Source organism: Scyliorhinus canicula, chromosome 3 (assembly GCF_902713615.1).
Source record: "Scyliorhinus canicula chromosome 3, sScyCan1.1, whole genome shotgun sequence".
Taxonomy (NCBI): domain Eukaryota; kingdom Metazoa; phylum Chordata; class Chondrichthyes; order Carcharhiniformes; family Scyliorhinidae; genus Scyliorhinus; species Scyliorhinus canicula.
The window spans coordinates 199653091-199672146 of record NC_052148.1 but is presented as its reverse complement, the minus strand read 5'-3'; the positions used below and the strand labels follow the sequence as shown (position 1 = coordinate 199672146).

Genomic DNA, 19056 nt, shown 5'->3' with positions numbered 1-19056 from the left:
GGTTCGATTCCCGTACCAGCCTCCCCGGACAGGCGCCGGTATGTGGCGACTAGGGGCTTTTCACAGTAACTTCACTGAAGCCTACTCGTGACAATAAGCGATTTTCATTTCATTTCATTTGTAGATAGTGGAAGGACTTTGAGGTGTCAGGTGGTGAGTCAGTCGCCATGGCAATCCACTCCCTCCCTCCACAATGCACTGTGGCTGCAGAGTGTACAAATATTCTTGAAAGAATACAGCATGCTGGAGTTCCAAAAGAAAGAGAACAGAGCCCTAGGCTACTGATGATGAGCATGCCAAGTCTTTCACTTAATTAGAATGCAAGTCGGAATATTGTGACCTTGTAAATGCACATACATCTGCAGTTGGTATAGCTATTAAAGTACATCTTGTAAAGTGGCACACCAGCAGATATTGAAGTGGAGAAGGGAGAACAGCAGACAAATGTTGTGATGTGAGCTATGCATCGTATTGTGATTTGTGATCAATCAGACTCTTAAATATGCTGAGATCTTGGATGAGGACCTTGGAATGCAGTAAGATGATGTTATGGGATGTGAGCATCACTGCTAAGGCCAGCATGTGTTCCAAATCCCTAATTGCCCTTGAGAAGTTGATGCTGAGTCACCTTGAATTGCTGCAGTCCATCTGGTGTGGTTGCACTGACAGTGGTTGTTAGGGGACGATTTACAGGATTTTGACTCTTGACAATGAAGGAACAGCAAAATAGTTCCAAGTCAGAATGGTGTGTGACTTGGAGAGGGGCTTGCAGGTGATGCTGTTCCCATGCGTCTTCTGCCCTTATCCTTCTGGATGGGTAGAGTTTGTGGGTTTCGAAGCCTTGGCGAGTTACTGCAGTGCATCTTGTATTTGATGCACACTGTTGCCACTATGATGGAAGTTTATGTTTTTAAGGTGGTGGATGGGGTGCCAATCAAGTGAGCTGCTTTGTCTTGGATTGTGTTAACCTTTCTGAATGAGTGTTGTTGGAGCTGCACTCATTCAGGAAGGCATAGAATATTCCATCACCCTCGTAGCTTATGCTTTGTTAGTTGTGGACAGACTTTGGGGAGCCAGGAGGTGAGTTAACTCACCACAGAATTCTCAGCTTGTGACCTTTTTATAAGGCTCCAGTGCAGTTTCTTGCAGTTGAAGCTTCAGCTTGAATGCTTCTTTTATGTCTGTGAGCCTGAATTGCAGGATTGGTCACGTGATGTTTAAGATTTACCTATGAACAGTGCGCTGATGACGGAGTTAGAAATGTGAAAATAAATAAAGAAAATAAATAGTTCTGCAGATTCTTTTACAACAGATTTTCTCTCCCCTTATCTTATTTCCGTGTGTAGTGTAACATGGCCAAGAACATAAAATGAGCTTACTATTGGTCTGTAAAAAACCCCCAGTTATTTTGGTAATGACCATCCTCCCACTATTATGTTTTTTGCTTGGCACTTGGTAAAGTAGGCTAAAATTGAAAACTGAGCAAGTGAAGTAATTAGAAACTTACATGTTATTTCTCTGTTGCATAACCTGATGATGCGCCACTATTCTGCAACTCCTTTCTTGCATCATTAGCTTTCTTTCATCCCTATATGAGGAAAGACCAGAAGTGTTACAGTAACTAGCCTGAATGGCATTCAGTTACAGATCTACAATTTGTCATTTTGTTAGAACTGGAGCTTCACCATGTTGTACTAGGTTTCTGTCGGTATCAACTAGCAGGATAACAAATTGTTGGGGTGAATTTGTCTATAAATCAGTGTTGGGATTCTGTATATACACTAAAATGGTGCTTGCGCTTTATTCACAGTATGAGATCATAATTGCTTAATTTTCTGACACTCGACTCACTTCCAACTCTTTTTTTATATTGTCTGGTGTATTTTTTTGAGACTAGTGTAACTCTTGATGTTTCAGTTGAGATATATGATAAAACAAATATTTGCAAGGATTTCATTTTATGAGATGCTTCAGTTTGGAATTTTTTTCTTGACTGCAAAAGTATTGGAACTGGCATTGTTTCATGATCAATTTGTTAATATCTTAACTCTTTTTTTTAAAGATCTTGACTGAGCAGATTTGTACTCAAGTTATGCATAAGCAGCATCCTGACCCAGATTCATCAGTGAAGATACAAAACCCACGTAAGCAGTAAAAAAAAACCATCCAATTTATGTCCATTGTTATGACCCTGTTTGCTGTCTGAGCTCCTACAAACATAAAATCCTGGCAGTAGCTTTGATGATTGCAGCCGGTGACTTTTTGGATTGAATTAAGTGATGTTTTTAACTGGGGAAATTAAATAACACTGCTACAACTCAAAAGTGGAAAAGGCACTAAGCCCTGATGACCTTCACTCTAGAAGGCTGAGGAAGTAATTGAGAATATAGCAGAAGTTGATCCTATGAATGAAAGTTGTGCCAGTGTACTTTGCCCAAAAAGAGGAAAAGTGATGTCAGGTAACTGATTTGTTCTTGGCATGTGGCCAACCCCGATAGGCCTCTTTATATGAATGCACACCACATTTGTAACAAAATGGATGAATTGGTTGTACAAATTGAAGTAAATGTATATGATGTGATAGAAATGTGGTTACAAGATGACCAAGGCTTAGAACTGAATATTCAAGAGTATTTGACATGGCAGATAGATGAGAAGAAAGAAAAACGATGTGTGATAGCTCTGTTGTTAAAGGATGCGATCAGTGCAATAGTGCACAGACAGTGACCCAGCCGGGAATTGAACCTGGGACCCTGGCGCTGTGGAGCAACAGTGCTAACCACTGCCGCCCAATCAGCATGGGCAAGATTCTTTGAACCCCGCGCCGGGCCGGAGAATCGCCGCAATCGCACCACGCCGGCCCGACGGCGGCACGCGATTCTCCGAGAAGCGAAAAATTATTTTGGTTCAGAAGATCATGATGGAGAATCGGTCTCGGTGAAAATAAGAAAAAACATGTGAAGGAATTCACTGGTAGGCATCAAAAAGCTTCACTGGAGGACAGAGTATAACACCAGAAATTATTGGGGCTTGAGAAATTTGCTGCAATAATCATTAATTTTCATAGATTAGATAAATAAAGTTCTTAATTGTAAATTTTGACATATTATTCTCTCCCTTTAAAAAAAAACAAATTTATATGTGTAAACATTTTGAAACAAGTTTCATCTTATTCAATGCAAAATAGAATTCCATATCTACTGCCTCCACAAGAACCAGTGGATCAACAGCCAAAATACTTTAAGCAATGCTTTTGTATTTTGTTCGCTTTCCAAGGTAAAGGACAGCATTTTCCCTTCTACCTGTAAGAAATGTAATGAAACCAGCTGCACCAGGCTACCCATTAGACATATTAAGGTACTAAATATGGCTAGCTTCATCGTTCTTTGATCACCTAAGGATGGGAATTTAAGTATATATTTGTCTAGATTTAACTACTCCCTAAATGATTTATTAACTTAATGTTTAATTTGCCCTTGAAACATTTAATATACTCATTTGAATACTTAGCTCCAATATTTCAAAACTAGCATCTGGGCTAGTGAGTGCACAGCAGTTCAACTGACCAGTCAAGTTTTGCAATTACTCTATCTGTTCTTTTGACATAACGTCATCTTCATGTGATGTGATATTGGGATTAACCAGAATGCTCTAAATAGAACTATTCCTGTAAATTTATTCCCCAGCTCCTTTGCTTAATATCAAAGTGACTACAAGCCCCACAAACCTGATTTCCAATTTTATTTTTACTCTACTCTTAGGGCCATAACCCTATAAGAAGCCAACATTCATCATTAAGGCACCCAGAAGATTCCCTTATGGTACTGCTAAAATAATGTAGGATCTGCTTTTAGTTGAACACAGCTTATTTTCAAATCTCATCTTGCTAAAAAGTACCATATCCTGGATACATCATTCAGGCCATGTTTAGTTTCCCTTGTTTTCTTTATGCATTTGCTGCTTGGAAACATTTCTTTCTGAAAAGTATTGCCCTGAGCAAATGGAGCTTTGTTGACAATTGTTCCACACTCCTGTGGATATATTGCCGAAGGAAAAAAAAATATTTTTAAGATCAATTTTCCAGCTGTTGAAGTGTCTACTTTAATATGTGTATTCCACACTTCAAAACCCCAAGTAAATGGCCTTGCTTTAGCCTTGTAAGACTCACCTGCAAGGACTGTCTAATTTATTCAAGCAATGAACTCTACTTTCACTTTTATGTCTATTGAGACCAACACTGAGATCTCCCACTTGCATTATTGCAGGCTTTTTCTCCTCCACGTAAACGTTTTCTGACATGAGTCACTTCCTAGACATTAAACCTTCCAGTAATTTTCCTGCAAGTCCCACAGCTGCTGCAACCCTCCATTCACTAGATCTATCTGTGATATATGTCCCCTCAATATCCATTCTGTGCAATTGGCCTGTGGATATGATAGCTCCACCATGTGAATCATGGTCACTCGTTACCACTATCCATCCTTTAGTCTACTCTACTCAGTTCCTCATGATGTTCATCACAAAACACTGGAGCATTTGAGGTACAAGGATTCTCGTTTACTCCTATCAGGTGTCTGGAGTCCAAAATGTTACCGAATAATTAGAATTAAAAGATGGATCGCCATTTTTGTTGCGTTAAGCCACACAATTTTGGCCTATTTATTACCTTACTGGAGCCTTTCCATTACCTATGACTCTGTCTGTGATAGTCTTCTGAAATCTGTCTTGGATGGTCTTGTACGTTGCCTCAGCGTTCTCTGAATTTTTTCTGAGACCTCAGCCTTGTTAAGCGCTCATATTCCTGAATGTATAGCATTGAGATGCATAGAAAAAATTGAGCTAATTATAGTACTTTTTGGAACAGGAGGACTGTCATACAGAATCGAAAGCAATTTTGGATTTCAACCAGGGCCGGCATGGTGATTGTGATTAGCTGCTGTCTCGCAAGGCCAGGGACCCAGGTTCAATTCCAACCTTGAGTGACTTTGTGGAGTTTCCATATTCTTCCCGTGTCTGCATGGGTTTCCTCCGGGTGCTCTGGTTTTCTCTCGTAGAAAGATGTGCAGGTTGGGTGGATTGGTCATTCTAACTTGTCTTTAGTGTTCAAAGGTTAGGTGGGGTTACAGGGACGGGGCAGGGGAGTGGGTCCAGGTAGGGTGCTCTTTCAGAGGGTCGGTGTAGACTCAATGGGCCGAATGACCTCCTGCATGGTATGTATTCTATGATTCCATACACTAATTGATGACAATTCACTTCTACCACCGGAGTGAATTCTTTGCATGAACTTCCCATGCCATGCAGTTTCCAACTTGCAATAAAAACAGAAAATTCTGGAAATAGTAAGTCAGGCAGCATCTGTGGAGAGAAACCGAATTATCATTTCAGGTTTTGATGACCCTTCATCAGACCATCATGATCACCATTTTCTGTTTATATTTCAGATTTCCAATCCGACCTCTACCCATTCCTGCATGATTTTGTTTATAATAATTATTTTGTCCCTATGTATTAGTGTGGAAAGACTACATCTAGTCACCAGTTTGAGAAAATGTATAATGAAAGTATTTCTGCATCTTTAGATCCATGTAAGCTGCCTCATTTAAGTCATGTCATTGGAAGGCTTACAGTAGGATGCAGTGGCATCCTCAGATACTTCTTACAGATTTCATGATTCTCTGTTGTCCTTGTAAACTCCATCAACCACACCTGCATCTTTTATTTAGGTTCTTTTGACCTTTGATAAAGTAGGGTGAGCAAATTATCTGTTTAACTGGTTGTATTCTCTCTAATTCACATCATCGGATGCCATTGATACTTACCCAACACTGAGAAACATCAGGTTTTGCTCAAGAAATACATTAATGTCCTAACTGGGTAAATTGCATATTAACCGATTTTCTAACAATTACCGTATTATGCTTCATGTCAAGCACCATGTATGCCTTTTTCATACAAGGTTTACTTAACTGCCCAGTATCTCCCTTAGAGATGTCATTGATGCTTATAAAATGACTTAGTCTTGCCATTTCGCATGGAATTAGAACTCTTTACTGACTTCAAGATGGTGTCATTGCAAATCTAAAGAAAGTACTACTTTTTTTTCCTTAACCTTGCATTAGGGAATCGAGATAACATTTTTAACCAATCTGACCCACATACTGCTGATATAGAAAGATTCTCACATTCATTACAGGACCAGTATGATATGTTCAGATTAATCGATATCTTGATCCTCTTCCTTGGAATTCTCTTCATGTGTCATTCTGAAGGCCCTGCCCATTCACTTTGGGCAGTTCACAGCATAATGATGCTTTGAATCATATCTGAGGACCTATTAACTATTCCTCGTGCATTCTTGGGATCATTCATCCATTATTTTTATTCCAATTTACCGTCTATAATAATCAGATCTGCTGAAGATGTTTTCATCCACACTTTAATTATTCCATTGAACAGAAACCTGCATCCTCTCTCTGGTCTAACATTGAAATCTGGCAAACATTGAGTCATCTATTCTTTGCGTCACCCTGGAATGTCTCATTTGTTTCATGAAGGTTGAAGGAAATGTCTATTTCTCCAGGATTTTTAAGACAGCTGACATCCAATAGGATCTCCCTTTGAGAGCCAAACACCAATTAGAACTAGTTTTATAAGAGACTTTAACGCAATTCCATAATTTGAGTGCTACTTTTGAGCCAGGAACATTTGTTGAATTATGTGAAAAGACAGTACAACTTTTCTTGATACCCTGCAGTCTAAGACTGACAGATAATCAAAATAACAATTGTTCAATTGTTAAGTATATGATCTTTTAAAGTACTTATTGCTTTGCAAATTCCATTACTTTTGACTCTGTACTGTGATTTCCATTTTTTCCAGAAATCTTGAAAGTGATTGCGACAATATTGAGGAATTCTCCTCCGCTTTTAGAAACTATGGAGGTTCGTCGTGTTTTCTTATCTGACATGATCAAACTCTTTAACAACAGCCGTGAAAACAGGAGGTAAATTTGCTGTTGATTAAATTTCAAGTTTTTTGATCTGAATGAAGTAATCACGCCCACATTATGATTTTCTTAAACATGATGTTTGATTTTTGTTTGGACAAATTATTTAGTAATCTCTATAAATCACTTTTATTTTCTCACCCATCCCACACACTTATTCTATGCTTTTAGATTTCTGACATTGATTGACCGTTCGTTCACAAGAGTCACCAGTGTTTACCCAGCAACTAGTCGTCCTTGACTGGCGGCCACAGATTAACCTTACCGCATGCTGTTTGGGTGGGTTTTGGGGGGGGTGTGAGGGGGGGTGTGAGGGGGGGGGGGTGGTGAGGGGGGGGGGGGGGGGGGGGGTGAGGGGGAGGAGAAGAGGTGCAAATCATGTTCATATGTTTTGGTCCTGCCCAAAACTGCGGCAAGATTCAACTCCAATCCAAAGTTTGCAGATGATACGACTGGTGGGTCGTATCTCAAACAACGACAAATCAGACTACGGAAGGAAGATTGATCACTTGGTTGCTTGGTGTACCGAAAACAACCCATCACTAAATGTTGGAAAGACCAAGGAACTGATCATCAACTTCAGGAAGGGTAGTACGACCCCCCCCACCCCGCCTATGTCAATGGCTCTGAAGTGGCGATGGGCGATTAGCTTTAGGTTTCTGGGGGTCACCATCATCAACAGTCTGTCCTGGTCCACTCTCATTGATGCCACAGTCAAGAAAGCCCAACAACGCCTTTACTTCTTACGGAAGCTAAAGAAATTTGGCATGTCTGCATCGACTCTCTCAAACTTCTACAGATGTGCCACAGAGAGCATCCTATTACAGCTTGGTATGACAACTGCTCAGCCCAAGATCGCAAGAAACTGCAGAGTGTGGTGAACTCAGCCCAATGCATCACACAAGCTTGCCATTCTCCCATTGATTCTGTCGACACCTTCCGCTGCCTTAGGAAGTCAGACAGCATTGTCAGAGACCCCTCACACCTAGGCTTTTCCCTCTTCCAAACCCTTCCATCAGACAGAAGGTACAGAAGTCTGATGACCCACACATCCAGACATAGGTACAGCTTCTTCCCCACAGCTGCTAGACTCCTCAATGACTCTCCCTTGGACTGATCTATTCCCTGAAAGAAAACTATTCACAACGCCCTATGCTGCTCTTGTTTGGCCCCTTGTTCCGCACTGTAACCAATCACTCTTTGTTGATGTACCATTTGTCAATGTAGTCTGCCGGTTATTCTTTTGTCTATTATGTACGTACTGTATTCGTTCCCTTGGCTGCAGAAAAATACTTTTCACCGTACTTCGGTACATGTGACAATAAATATCAATCAGGTTAATTAAGGGTGGTGCATGTGAGACTCTAATCAGGTCTCCTAGAAGCCATATTCGGGGTGTCAGATAGGCCGGGGTTGGAAGTGGGTGCGGAGGCAGATGCCTTGCCCTTCGCCTTGCTGATTGGCCGAATGCGGATTCTGCTGGGCTTGAGGTCGGCTTCTTCGCCCTGTGCCCTGGCGTGGCGGGGGACCTGCTGGAGTTCCCAACACTCAAGAAAGTAAAGTTCGAGTTGAGGGGGAGGATGGAAGGGTTCTACAACTCATGGGCCTTGTTCATCATGCATTTTCACGAATTGGATAACATCAAACATTAGGGGCAGGGGTATTTGGAATGTGTAAATTAATGATGATTCTTTTTCATTGGTGTTTTGTATTCAAAATGTTGGGAGCTATTTGAGGGTGGTGGGATGAGGAGATTGTTGGCAAGGGAATTGCCATTGTATTTGTTATTGTTAATTATTTGTTGTTATGGATGTGAACAAGGAGGAAAATTTAAAAAAATGTTACTGCTGTTCCTAGGCAAATCCAAGACAGTGACTCAGTCCAAACAGTAGTTCAACATTATTTTAATGGTATGCAATCATAAATACTGGAATTTTTTTATAACCTACTAAAAAGGTGACAGTTAAATGAGCAAAGTGAAGTGTCAGATGGGATGAAAAGTTGCTAAATGACAATCACCAAAACGGAATCCAAATAGGTGAACTTGAGGCTGAGCAGACAAAAATTCTTTTGAGCAGATTGAAATTCTCTCTGGTATTTCAAAGTCCTGTGAAGCTTGGCTGGACCTTTCAACTTAGCTGGTTTACACCAACTAGTGCTGTCAAAAAGTGGGGTTGGCATACTTATCTGTGACTGAGCTGCTCTGCACAGAATACCCCAGGAGTGCACGCGTATCTCACCTGGCCTGAGTTGGGAGGCCAGTTGAGATAGGATTGCCTGGATTTTTACTTAAATCATTTTGAATGGAGCGGCAATCGACTCAGTTGCCACTGCATGGGAAGTTAAGGTCTACTGTCTTTTTTAAAAAAATAATTTTTATTCAGATTTTCACAAAATATCAATAACAGAAAATATTAACAAAAAACAAAAATATTAACAATTAAGAAAAACAAAAAAGAACCAACCTCCCCCCCCCCCCCCGGTTAAGTACAAAAAGAAGAAAGAGATTAACACCTGTCATAACCAAAGAACACATGTACACGCCCCTTCAACCCAACCCACCGAAACTACCCCCCCCACCGGCGGCTGCTGCTCCTGGCCTTTTTTCCCTACTGTTCTGCCAGGAAATCCAGGAAAGGCTGCCACCGCCTGAAAAACCCCTGTACTGATCCCCTCAGGGCAAATTTCACCCTCTCCAATTTGATGAACCCCGCCATATCGTTGATCCAGGCCTCCACGCTTGGGGGGCCTCGCATCCTTCCTCTGAAGAAGAATCCTCCGCCGGGCTACGAGGGACACAAAGGCCAGAACACCGGCCTCTTTCGCCTCCTGCACTCCTGGCTCTGCTGCAACCCCAAATATTGCGAGTCCCCATCGAGAGTCCCCCGTATCGGGGACGCCATCGAGACCCCCACCACCCCCCTGTGCCATCGCCATTGCCCCCAAACTTTGAGGGTAGCCGCCACCACCGGGGTATACCTCGTTGGAGGGAGCGGCAACGGCGCCGTTAAAAGCGCCTCCAAGCTCGTGTCCACACAGGACGCCATCTCCATCCTCTTCCATGCTGCCCCTTCCCCGTCCATTACCCACTTACGCACCACCGCTGCGTTGGCAGCCCAATAGTACCCACAGAGGTTGGGCAGTGCCAGCCCCCCCCTATCCCTGCCCCTATCCAAAAACACCCTTCTCACACTCGGGGTCCCGTGCGCCCATACAAATCCTGTAATACTCCTGTTGACCCTCCTAAAAGGGGCCTTTGGGATAAGGATGGGGAGGCACTGGAACAGGAACAAAAACCTCGGGAGCACCGACATCTTGACCGACTGCACCCTGCTCGCCAGTGACAGCGGCAACATGTCCCATCTTTTAAACTCCTCCTCCATTTGCTCCACCAGCCTTGTAAGGTTAAGTTTGTGTAGGGCCCCCCAGCTCCTGGCCACCTGGACTCCCAGGTACCTAAAGCTCCTCTCCGCCCTTTTTAGTGGGAGCCTACCAATCCCCTCCTCCTGGTCCCCCGGGTGCACGACGAACAGCTCGCTCTTGCCCAGATTGAGCTTATACCCTGAGAAGTCCCCAAATTCCTTGAGAATCTTCATCACCTCCGGCATTCCCCCCACTGGGTCCGCTACATATAGCAATAAGTCATCCGCATAAAGCGACACTCGGTGCTCCTCCCCACCCCGCACCAGTCCCCTCCAGTTCCTCGACTCCCTCAACGCCATGGCCAGGGGTTCGATCGCCAACGCAAAGAGCAAGGGGGACAAGGAAAACCCATGTCTCGTCCCCCGGTATAACCGAAAGTACTCCGATCTCCTCCTATTCGTGGCCACGCTCGCCATCGGGGCCTCGTATAACAACCTCACCCATCTGAAAAACCCCTCCCCAAACCCAAACCTTTCCAGCACCTCCCACAAGTACCCCCACTCAACCCTATCAAAGGCCTTCCCCGCGTCTAGCGCCACCACTATCTCCGCTTCCCCCGCTACCGACGGCATCATAATGACATTCAAGAGCCTCCGTATGTTGGTGTTCAGCTGCCTTCCCTTCACGAACCCCGTCTGGTCCTCGTGGATGACCCACGGCACACAGTCCTCTATCCTAGTGGCCAAGATCTTCACCAACAGCTTGCCGTCTACATTTAACAGCGAGATCGGCCTGTATGATCCACACTGCAGGGGGTCCTTGTCCCGTTTAAGGATCAAGGAAATCAGCGCCCGGGACATAGTCGGGGGCAAAGCACCACCCCTCCCTTGCCTTGTTAAAGGTCCTAACCCACAGGGGACCCAGCAGGTCTGCATACATTTTATAGAATTCTGCCGGGAACCCATACGGCCCCGGGGGCCTTCCCCGACTGCATGCTCCCTATCCCTTTCACCAGCTCCTCCAGCTCAATTCCCCGTAGAAGTCCCTGAAGACCCCATTGATGTCTGCCCCCCTTTGCACCACATTCCCTCCCCTATCGTTAACTCCACCAATCTCCCTGGCCGCATCCCGCTTACGGAGCTGATGCACCAGCATCCTACTCGCCTTCTCCCCATATTCATAAACCGCTCCCTGTGCCTTCCTCCACTGACCTTCCGCCGTTCTGGTGGTCAGTAAGTCGAACTTCGCCTGAAGACTACGCCGCTCCCCCAGCAATCCCTCCTCCGGACCCTCTGCGTATCTCCTATCCACCCTCACCAACTTCCCCACCAGCCTCTCCCTCTCTCCTCTCCCTATGGGCTCGGATGGAGATCAACTCCCCTCTAATTACTGCCTTCAATGCCTCCCAGACCGTCCCCACTCGAACCTCCCCATTATCATTGGCCTCCAGGTACCTCTTGATACATCCTCGAACCCGCCCGCCCACCTCCTTATCTGCCAGCAGCCCCACCTCCAAGCGCCAGAGCGGGCGCTGGTCTCTCTCCTCCCCCAGCTCGAGGTCCACCCAGTGCGGGCCATGATCCAAAATGACTATCGCCGAATATTCGGCATCCTCCACCCTCGAAACCAGCCCCCTGCTCATAATTTAAAAATCGATCCGGGAATAGGCCCTATGCACATGGGAGAAGAATGAAAACTCCCTGGCCCTCGGCCTCGCAAACCTCCAAGGATCCACCCCTCCCACCTGGTCCATAAACCCCTCAACACCTTAGCCGCTCTTGGCCTCCTACCCGTCCTGGACCTGGATCGATCCAATGGGGGATCCCGCACTGTATTGAAGTGTCGCCCCCCCCCATTATCAGGCCCCCCGTCTCCAGATCTGGAATGCGGCCCGCACCGTCTCAGTTCGGGGCGTATACGTTCACCAGCACCACCCGCTCCTCCTGCAGCTTGCCGCTCACTATCACATACCTCCCGCCGCTGTCAGCCACCGCATTTGACGCCTCAAACGACACCCACTTTCCCACAGGATCGCCACCCCCCCGATTTTTGCATCCAGCCCCGAATGAAACTATTGGCCTACCCATCCCTTCCTCAGTCTAACCTGGTCCGCTACCTTCGGGTGCGTCTCCTGAAGCATGGCCACGTCCGCCTTCAGCCCCTTCAGGTGCGTGTAAACACAGGCCCGTTTGACCGGCCCATTCAGTCCCTTCACATTCCAAGTTATCAGCCGGATCAGGGGGCTCCCTGCCCCCTTCCCCCGCCGACTAGCCATAACCCTTCTCCTGCCCGCCACTGGCCAGCGCCCCCCACTCGGCCCGTTCCCCACAGCGGCAAACCCCCATCCCGACCCCCCCTGCATACTCCAGCTCCTTCCTGGACATTCCAGCAGCAACCCGGAACCCCCCCCCCCAAAAACAAAGCTAGGACCCCTCCTGACCGCGTTACTCCCTCCATAATACTCCCTTAAGTCAGCTGACTCCTGCTGACACCGGCAACTCCCGCCACTCCTCCGACCCCTCCCAGCTTGGGGCTACCACTCCTCCCCAGTGCCCACCAGCAGGCTCTCCTCCTCCCCCTCCCGCTCTCACGCGGGAAAAAAAGAACAAAAAAGCCCGCACTTCTCAGCTCCAACCCCGCCCCCATCCACCAGCAGCGCGGGAAAAAGCCCGTGCTTTCCATCTGCCCGACCCCGCCTCCTCTAAGGCAGCTCCCATTGTCGGCCCAAGCCCCTCGTGGGGCCCCAGCCCCCTTCCCACCATCAGCTCCCCACACTACAAATCTACCCCCCACCTCGAGCCCATCCACTGAACCCACGCAAAAAGACAGTGCCCTGCCCGCCCTGAAAACCACACAGAACCAGCATTTAACAGAAAGCCCCCCTCAGTAATTAACACAGTTACATACAGACCCCCACACCCAACCCTCCGGGGACTCGAAGTAAAAGTGTCGGTCCTTGTAGGTGACCCACAAACGCGCCGGCTGCAACATGCCAAACTTCACTGCTTTGCTGTGTAGCCCCGCCTTCGTCCGGTTGTACCCAGCCCTCTGCTTAGCCACCTCCGCACTCCAGTCCTGGTAGATCCGCGCCACCGCGTTCTCCCACCTGCTACTCCGCTCCTTCTTGGCCCACCTGAGCACACACTGCCGGTCAACGAACCGGTGGAACCGCACCAGCACCGCCCGTGGCTGATCATTCGGCTTGGGCCTCCTTGCCAGTATTCTGTGGGCCCCCTCCAGCTCCAGGGGACCCTGGAAAGACCCAGCTCCCATCAGCGAATTCAGCAGGACGACCACGTAGGCTCCCAAGTCCGACCCCTCCGGGAGGCCCAGGATCCGCAAATTTTTCCGGCTCGAACGGTTCTCCATCTCCTCGAACCGCTCCTGCCACTTTTTGTGGAGCGCTTCATGCATCTCCACCTTTACCGCGAGGGCTGAGGGCTCATCCTCTCTTTCAGAGGCCTGCTGTCGGATCTCCCGGATTGCCACCCCCTGGGCTGTCTGAGTCTCCAGCAGCTTGTCAATGGAAGCCTTCAACGGCTCTAGCAGCTCCACTTTGAGCTCCCGAAAGCAGCGCTGGAGAGTCTCCTGCTGCTCCTGCGCCCACTGCCTCCATTCCTCTAGGTCTCTGCCGACCGCCATCTTGTGCTTCTTCCCTCGCTTTTTCTTAGGCGCTGCCACCGCTCTCTTGCTTGCCCCACTCCTGGTCCAGGCCATACACCGATGGGGAACTGCTGCTGACTCCTTCCCACGTCGGGAATCGTCATAAAAGTGCTGCTGGGGGCCCTAAAAAGAGCCCAAAGATCCGTTCCTGGCGGGAGCTGCCGAACGTGCGGCTTAGCTCCGCATAGCCGCAACCGGAAGTCCTGGTCTACTGTCTTTTAAAAATACTCCTACTGAGCTATCTCCCAACCCTGGGTTTCGTTAAAAATGATATTTGAAGAGCTTCAGAGTTACGTGTTACAATATCGCAATAATTCATGAACCAGAAAGCAGTTTGAAACATTTGAATGAAGAGGACCAATTCCTCTTTCTCTACCAGATACATTGTAGAGCAATGCTGTTCATTAGAAGTCACTGCCCAATAACAGGTGTGGCTACTGTGGCACTGCTTCAGCAATATGCACAAATTATAATGGAAAATACTTGTGTACACTAGTGATGGGCAACCTAGGCCTCCTTATTCAAAGTGGGCCACAAAATTGAAATCGGGCATGTGCCCCATGAATAAGATTAAATTATTTAATACATGCTGAATATTTCATAATGAGTTATAGACAATTCTTAATCGTTCATATATCATGGAACTGGCATCAACTTCAAATGGTAAAAACAAAGGAAAGATTTACACTTATTTACTTGCATCATACTCCGTGCAGCTTCTGGTTGGATCTGTCCATCACAAGCTTGCTTAGATTGGGGCTCAGGAATGTGCAGATGCTTTGCAATTCAGCACCGAGTTTTCTATCCATTAGTCTGTTGCACTTCTTACATCTGATGTGTTCCATAGCAGAAAAGGCCAGCTGGCATGCAGCGCTTTGGATGCAGGTGGAGCATATAAAGCAAGGGCATGTGAAGTAAGGTGTCTGCTGATTGCACATATGTGAACTAAGAGTTGTATGTGCTCCCTTTGCACTACGAGGTTAAGTGGACTTCAGTAATATCGATAGGAGAAAAAACTAGTGGATGGAAACCAGTGGAACCCTGCACATGGTCAACAGTCACCAAAATGTCTCGCGGGTAAAATCGGTATTTTTATGAAAATGCCTGATAAATATAACATAAATGGTGCTTTAGAATGGCATAGTAAGAAAAAGTAAATGTTTCATGGTGTCTTTCATAATAGTATTTTGCAAGTGCTTTACAGTCAACAATGCACTTTTGAAGTTTGATGTGTTGACAAATGTGGCAGCCAATTTGCACACAACAAACAACAAAGGAGACAAATGATGGGTTTTCATCTATTTTGCCGATGTTGACTTGACAGTATGTTAAATATTCCAAGACCATTGTTAGTGCCACTGAATGAAGGACTGCAGGTCTTGAGTTTACAAACTAACTGCTCAACCACTGATAAGTTGTCAATACTGTCTACTTTGGTAAGACGACATCTGGAAGGAAAGGGTGTATGTGGACGATCTTTATGTTCCTTTTCCTAGCTAGCTGGGGAGTGACATTGCCATGACGTTTGTGAGATGCTGCTGCTCTTTCAAAAGTAGGCTTATGCCCGAATGCGCCATAGTGAAGGGCAGCATGGTAGCATGGTGGTTAGCATAAATGCTTCACAGCTCCAGGGTCCCAGGTTCAGTTCCCGGCTGGGTCACTGTCTGTGCGGAGTCTGCACGTCCTCCCCGTGTGTGCGTGGGTTTCCTCCGGGTACTCCGGTTTCCTCCCACAGTCCAAAGATGTGCGGGTTAGGTGGATTGGCCATGCTAAATTGCCCGCAGTGTCCTAAAAGTAAGGTTAAGGGGGGGTTGTTGGGTTACGGGTATAGGGTGGATATGTGGGTTTGAGTAGGGTGATCATTGCTCGGCACAACATCAAGGGCCGAAGGGCCTGTTCTGTGCTGTATTGTTCTATCTTTGAAGAACAAGGAGAGAGATGCCACAATCTCAAGTTGGCTTTGGTTTAAAAAACATTCTGATTGTCAACTTTCTTTGAGAGTGGAATTATTCCAGTAGAATTTCAGTTTGATTTGGAGTTAAATGGATGGTAATGTGGAATACAGTTGGATTCTTTAGAGTCTGAAGAGGCTTTGTTTTAGGTGACATTTGACAGTACTTCATTGGATAAAAGTAAAGTAGCATGTGCCTAACCCCCCTCATTTGAATTTTAAAAAATGTGTTTGTGTATATTTTTGAAAATAAATTGTTTTTTCCAATTAAGGGGCAATTTAATATGGCCAATCGACCTAGCCTGCACATCTTTGGGTTGTGGGGATGAGACCCACGCTAACACGGGGAAAATGTGCAAACTCCACACGGATAGTGACCTGGGGCCGGGATTCGAACCTGGGTCCTCATTGCCGTGAAACAGCAGTGCTAACGTCTGCGCAACCATGGTGCTTCGGCATTGTGTAGATATTCATATAACTTGTGGCAAATAAAACACAAATGAAGAAAATCTTGCTCCTATTCCTTTGATGAATCTATATCTGAATGTTGATTCCTTGTAGGTGTAGATATACTGGCTGCTTCAATCATTCTTGTATCTTCTGTAAATGGTAAACGCCTGTGTTTTGTTAAAGGCTTGCACATCAAGTTTAGAATTTGTTTGCAAAATCATTTATATTGCTTTGCCTCCTTTAATTCCAATAAAATGTTTTAAAATTGATTGTTTTTTCATAAAACTGTATTCAGAGAAACATGACTTATGGTCTTGGGCTTTTTTTTGTTGTGGAATTGAATTTAAAAATGCTGTTAATTGCTCTGTTTGTTCTCTGTTCTGTATTTCCCTTGTGTACTTAAGATTTGTTTGCAGATTTTCGTATTACCAGAAAATCAGATCTATGATTTTTGTGTTGCAGGAGTTTACTTCAGTGCTCAGTGTGGCAAGAGTGGATGTTATCTCTCTGCTTCGTCAGCGCTAAGAACTCTGAAGAACAAAAAATAACAGAGATGGTGTATGCTATCTTTCGGATATTGCTTTATCACGCAATAAAATATGAGTGGGGCGGTTGGCGTGTCTGGGTAGATACACTTTCAATTACCCATTCAAAGGTGAGCTTTTATTGTCCAAAATCTTGATAACTGGCTAATTGTGTGACTATTTTCCAATGTGATAATGTCATAGCTGGGATGTGCATGTTGCCATTCAAGGTAATTTATTACCAGTGCATAAAAGAGAAATATTTAAACAATTGCGTTTCAACTGGAAGCCAAAAGTGGACCAATTTCAGGGAGAATTGCATAATCAAAGACTGCAAATCCATGAATATATTGTTCTGGTTAGTCTTATACAGTATGTTGCTATCATAGAATCTGTACAGTACAGAAGGAGGGCATTCAGCCCATTGAGTCTGCCTCGACCCTCTGAAATAGAACTCCACCTAGGCACGCTCCTCGCCCCATCCCCGTCACCCATAACCCTCGGGACAATTTAGCATAGCCAATCCACCTAACATCTTTGGATTGTGGGAGAATGACAGAGCACCTGGTGGAAACTCGCGCAGATACGGGAAGAATGAATGTGTGGAGTTTGCACAGTCACCCAAAGCCAGAATCGAACTCGTGTTCCTGCGAGGCAGCGGTGCTAACCACTGTGCCACCAATATTACTGGAGGTTTTCAAAGGTTTGTTTATGAAGGACAGATTTGCTGTTTTCTAATTTTTCAGCCACAAGGGGGCAGGTGTGATCTTTGTGCGGTTAGATTGCACAATGACAACAAAGAGAAATGGCAACAGTGTCACAGAATGTATTGCAAGTCCAGTTAGTTTTGACTGAGGGTTGTGTTTATAATTTCTCAAAACAAAATTATGCAAACTTTGAACATATAGTGAGTTTATGCGATTCACATTTATGTCTGGTTTTCGTAATCTGGGGAAAGTGTTCATGGAATCACAAATTTGCCACAAAATGGAATATCAGATAGAAGTTATTTTTCCCTGAAGGCTTTTGCTTAATGTTTCGATCATCAACCTTTTAAGGTGTGCACATTAAAAGTAAATCTGGCACTATACCTAAATCCGGAATAATTAGCTGGATATATCGATCAAAACATTACTACACCAACTTCTGTGGAAACCTCAGACAAGTCAGAAGCTGTTTTTATAATATGTGTTGAGTATACTAGTATACTGGTGAAAGCGTGCATTGCTGAATCGTTGCACTGTTCCACGGTATCAAGATCTGAATTAATGCCTATGTCATTTTAAGTGAAAAGTTGGAGAGGCCATCATACAAAGATGCCAAGCAGAAATGAGGTGTTTACCAGGGTAACAGAATTGACTAATAGTGATTATATTTATTTATTAGGTTCATATATATTTTCAATTGGATTCCTTTTGACTAGAAACTGTGTGGGGGTTGGGGTTAATGCCCACAAGTACACATTTTTTTAGGAAAGACCATGAGTGCAGAGTGCACACAAATTGGCTGCAGCGGATTTCACAAATTACAAATTTCTATGGAATTTTAGTAGAATGTGCAAAGTGCTAAATGGTGATATATAGCTGTTGATTTTAAATTGCATGGAAAACATATGCTATTATCAAAAATTTTCTTGCATTTAATATTGATGAGGAAAAGACAAGCTTTTGTTTCACTATATCTTAATGTTTTGGATTAAACTTCTATGAGAAGCCTTTTTTAAACCATGGAAGTCCACTTGCTTTTCAGCCAGCTATTTCTAAGTGAGCAAGGAGCAGTGGGATTTTGGGGTATATGTTCACATGTTGTTAAAGGTGGCAGGAACGGTTAAGAAAGTGGATAATAAGGTGTATGGGACCCTGGGCTTCATAACTAAAGGTGTGGAGTACAGAAGCAGAATGTTATGGCAAACCTATATAAAATACTGGTTAAGTCTCAATTCTTTTGTGGAATGTGGACTCTGCTGGCTAGGCCAGCATTTGCTGCCCATCACTAATCATCTTGGGAAAGTGGTAGTGAGCTGTGTTCTTGAACCAGTGCATCCAGGTGTACCTACACCCACAGAGCTGTTCAGGATTTTCATCCAGTGGCAGTGAAGG

The 19056-nt window shown here is 45.0% G+C and overlaps 1 protein-coding gene across 1 annotated transcript in view; it reads left to right on the top strand.

The window, feature by feature from the left end:
• Window positions 1-19056, top strand: part of lrba (LPS responsive beige-like anchor protein) — a 981767-nt gene that overhangs the window by 154553 nt on the left and 808158 nt on the right. Inside the window, 3 exon segments of the mRNA XM_038791976.1 lie at window positions 2063-2144; window positions 6880-7003; window positions 16896-17088. Of these exon segments, the coding sequence (XP_038647904.1) occupies window positions 2063-2144; window positions 6880-7003; window positions 16896-17088 (399 nt within the window).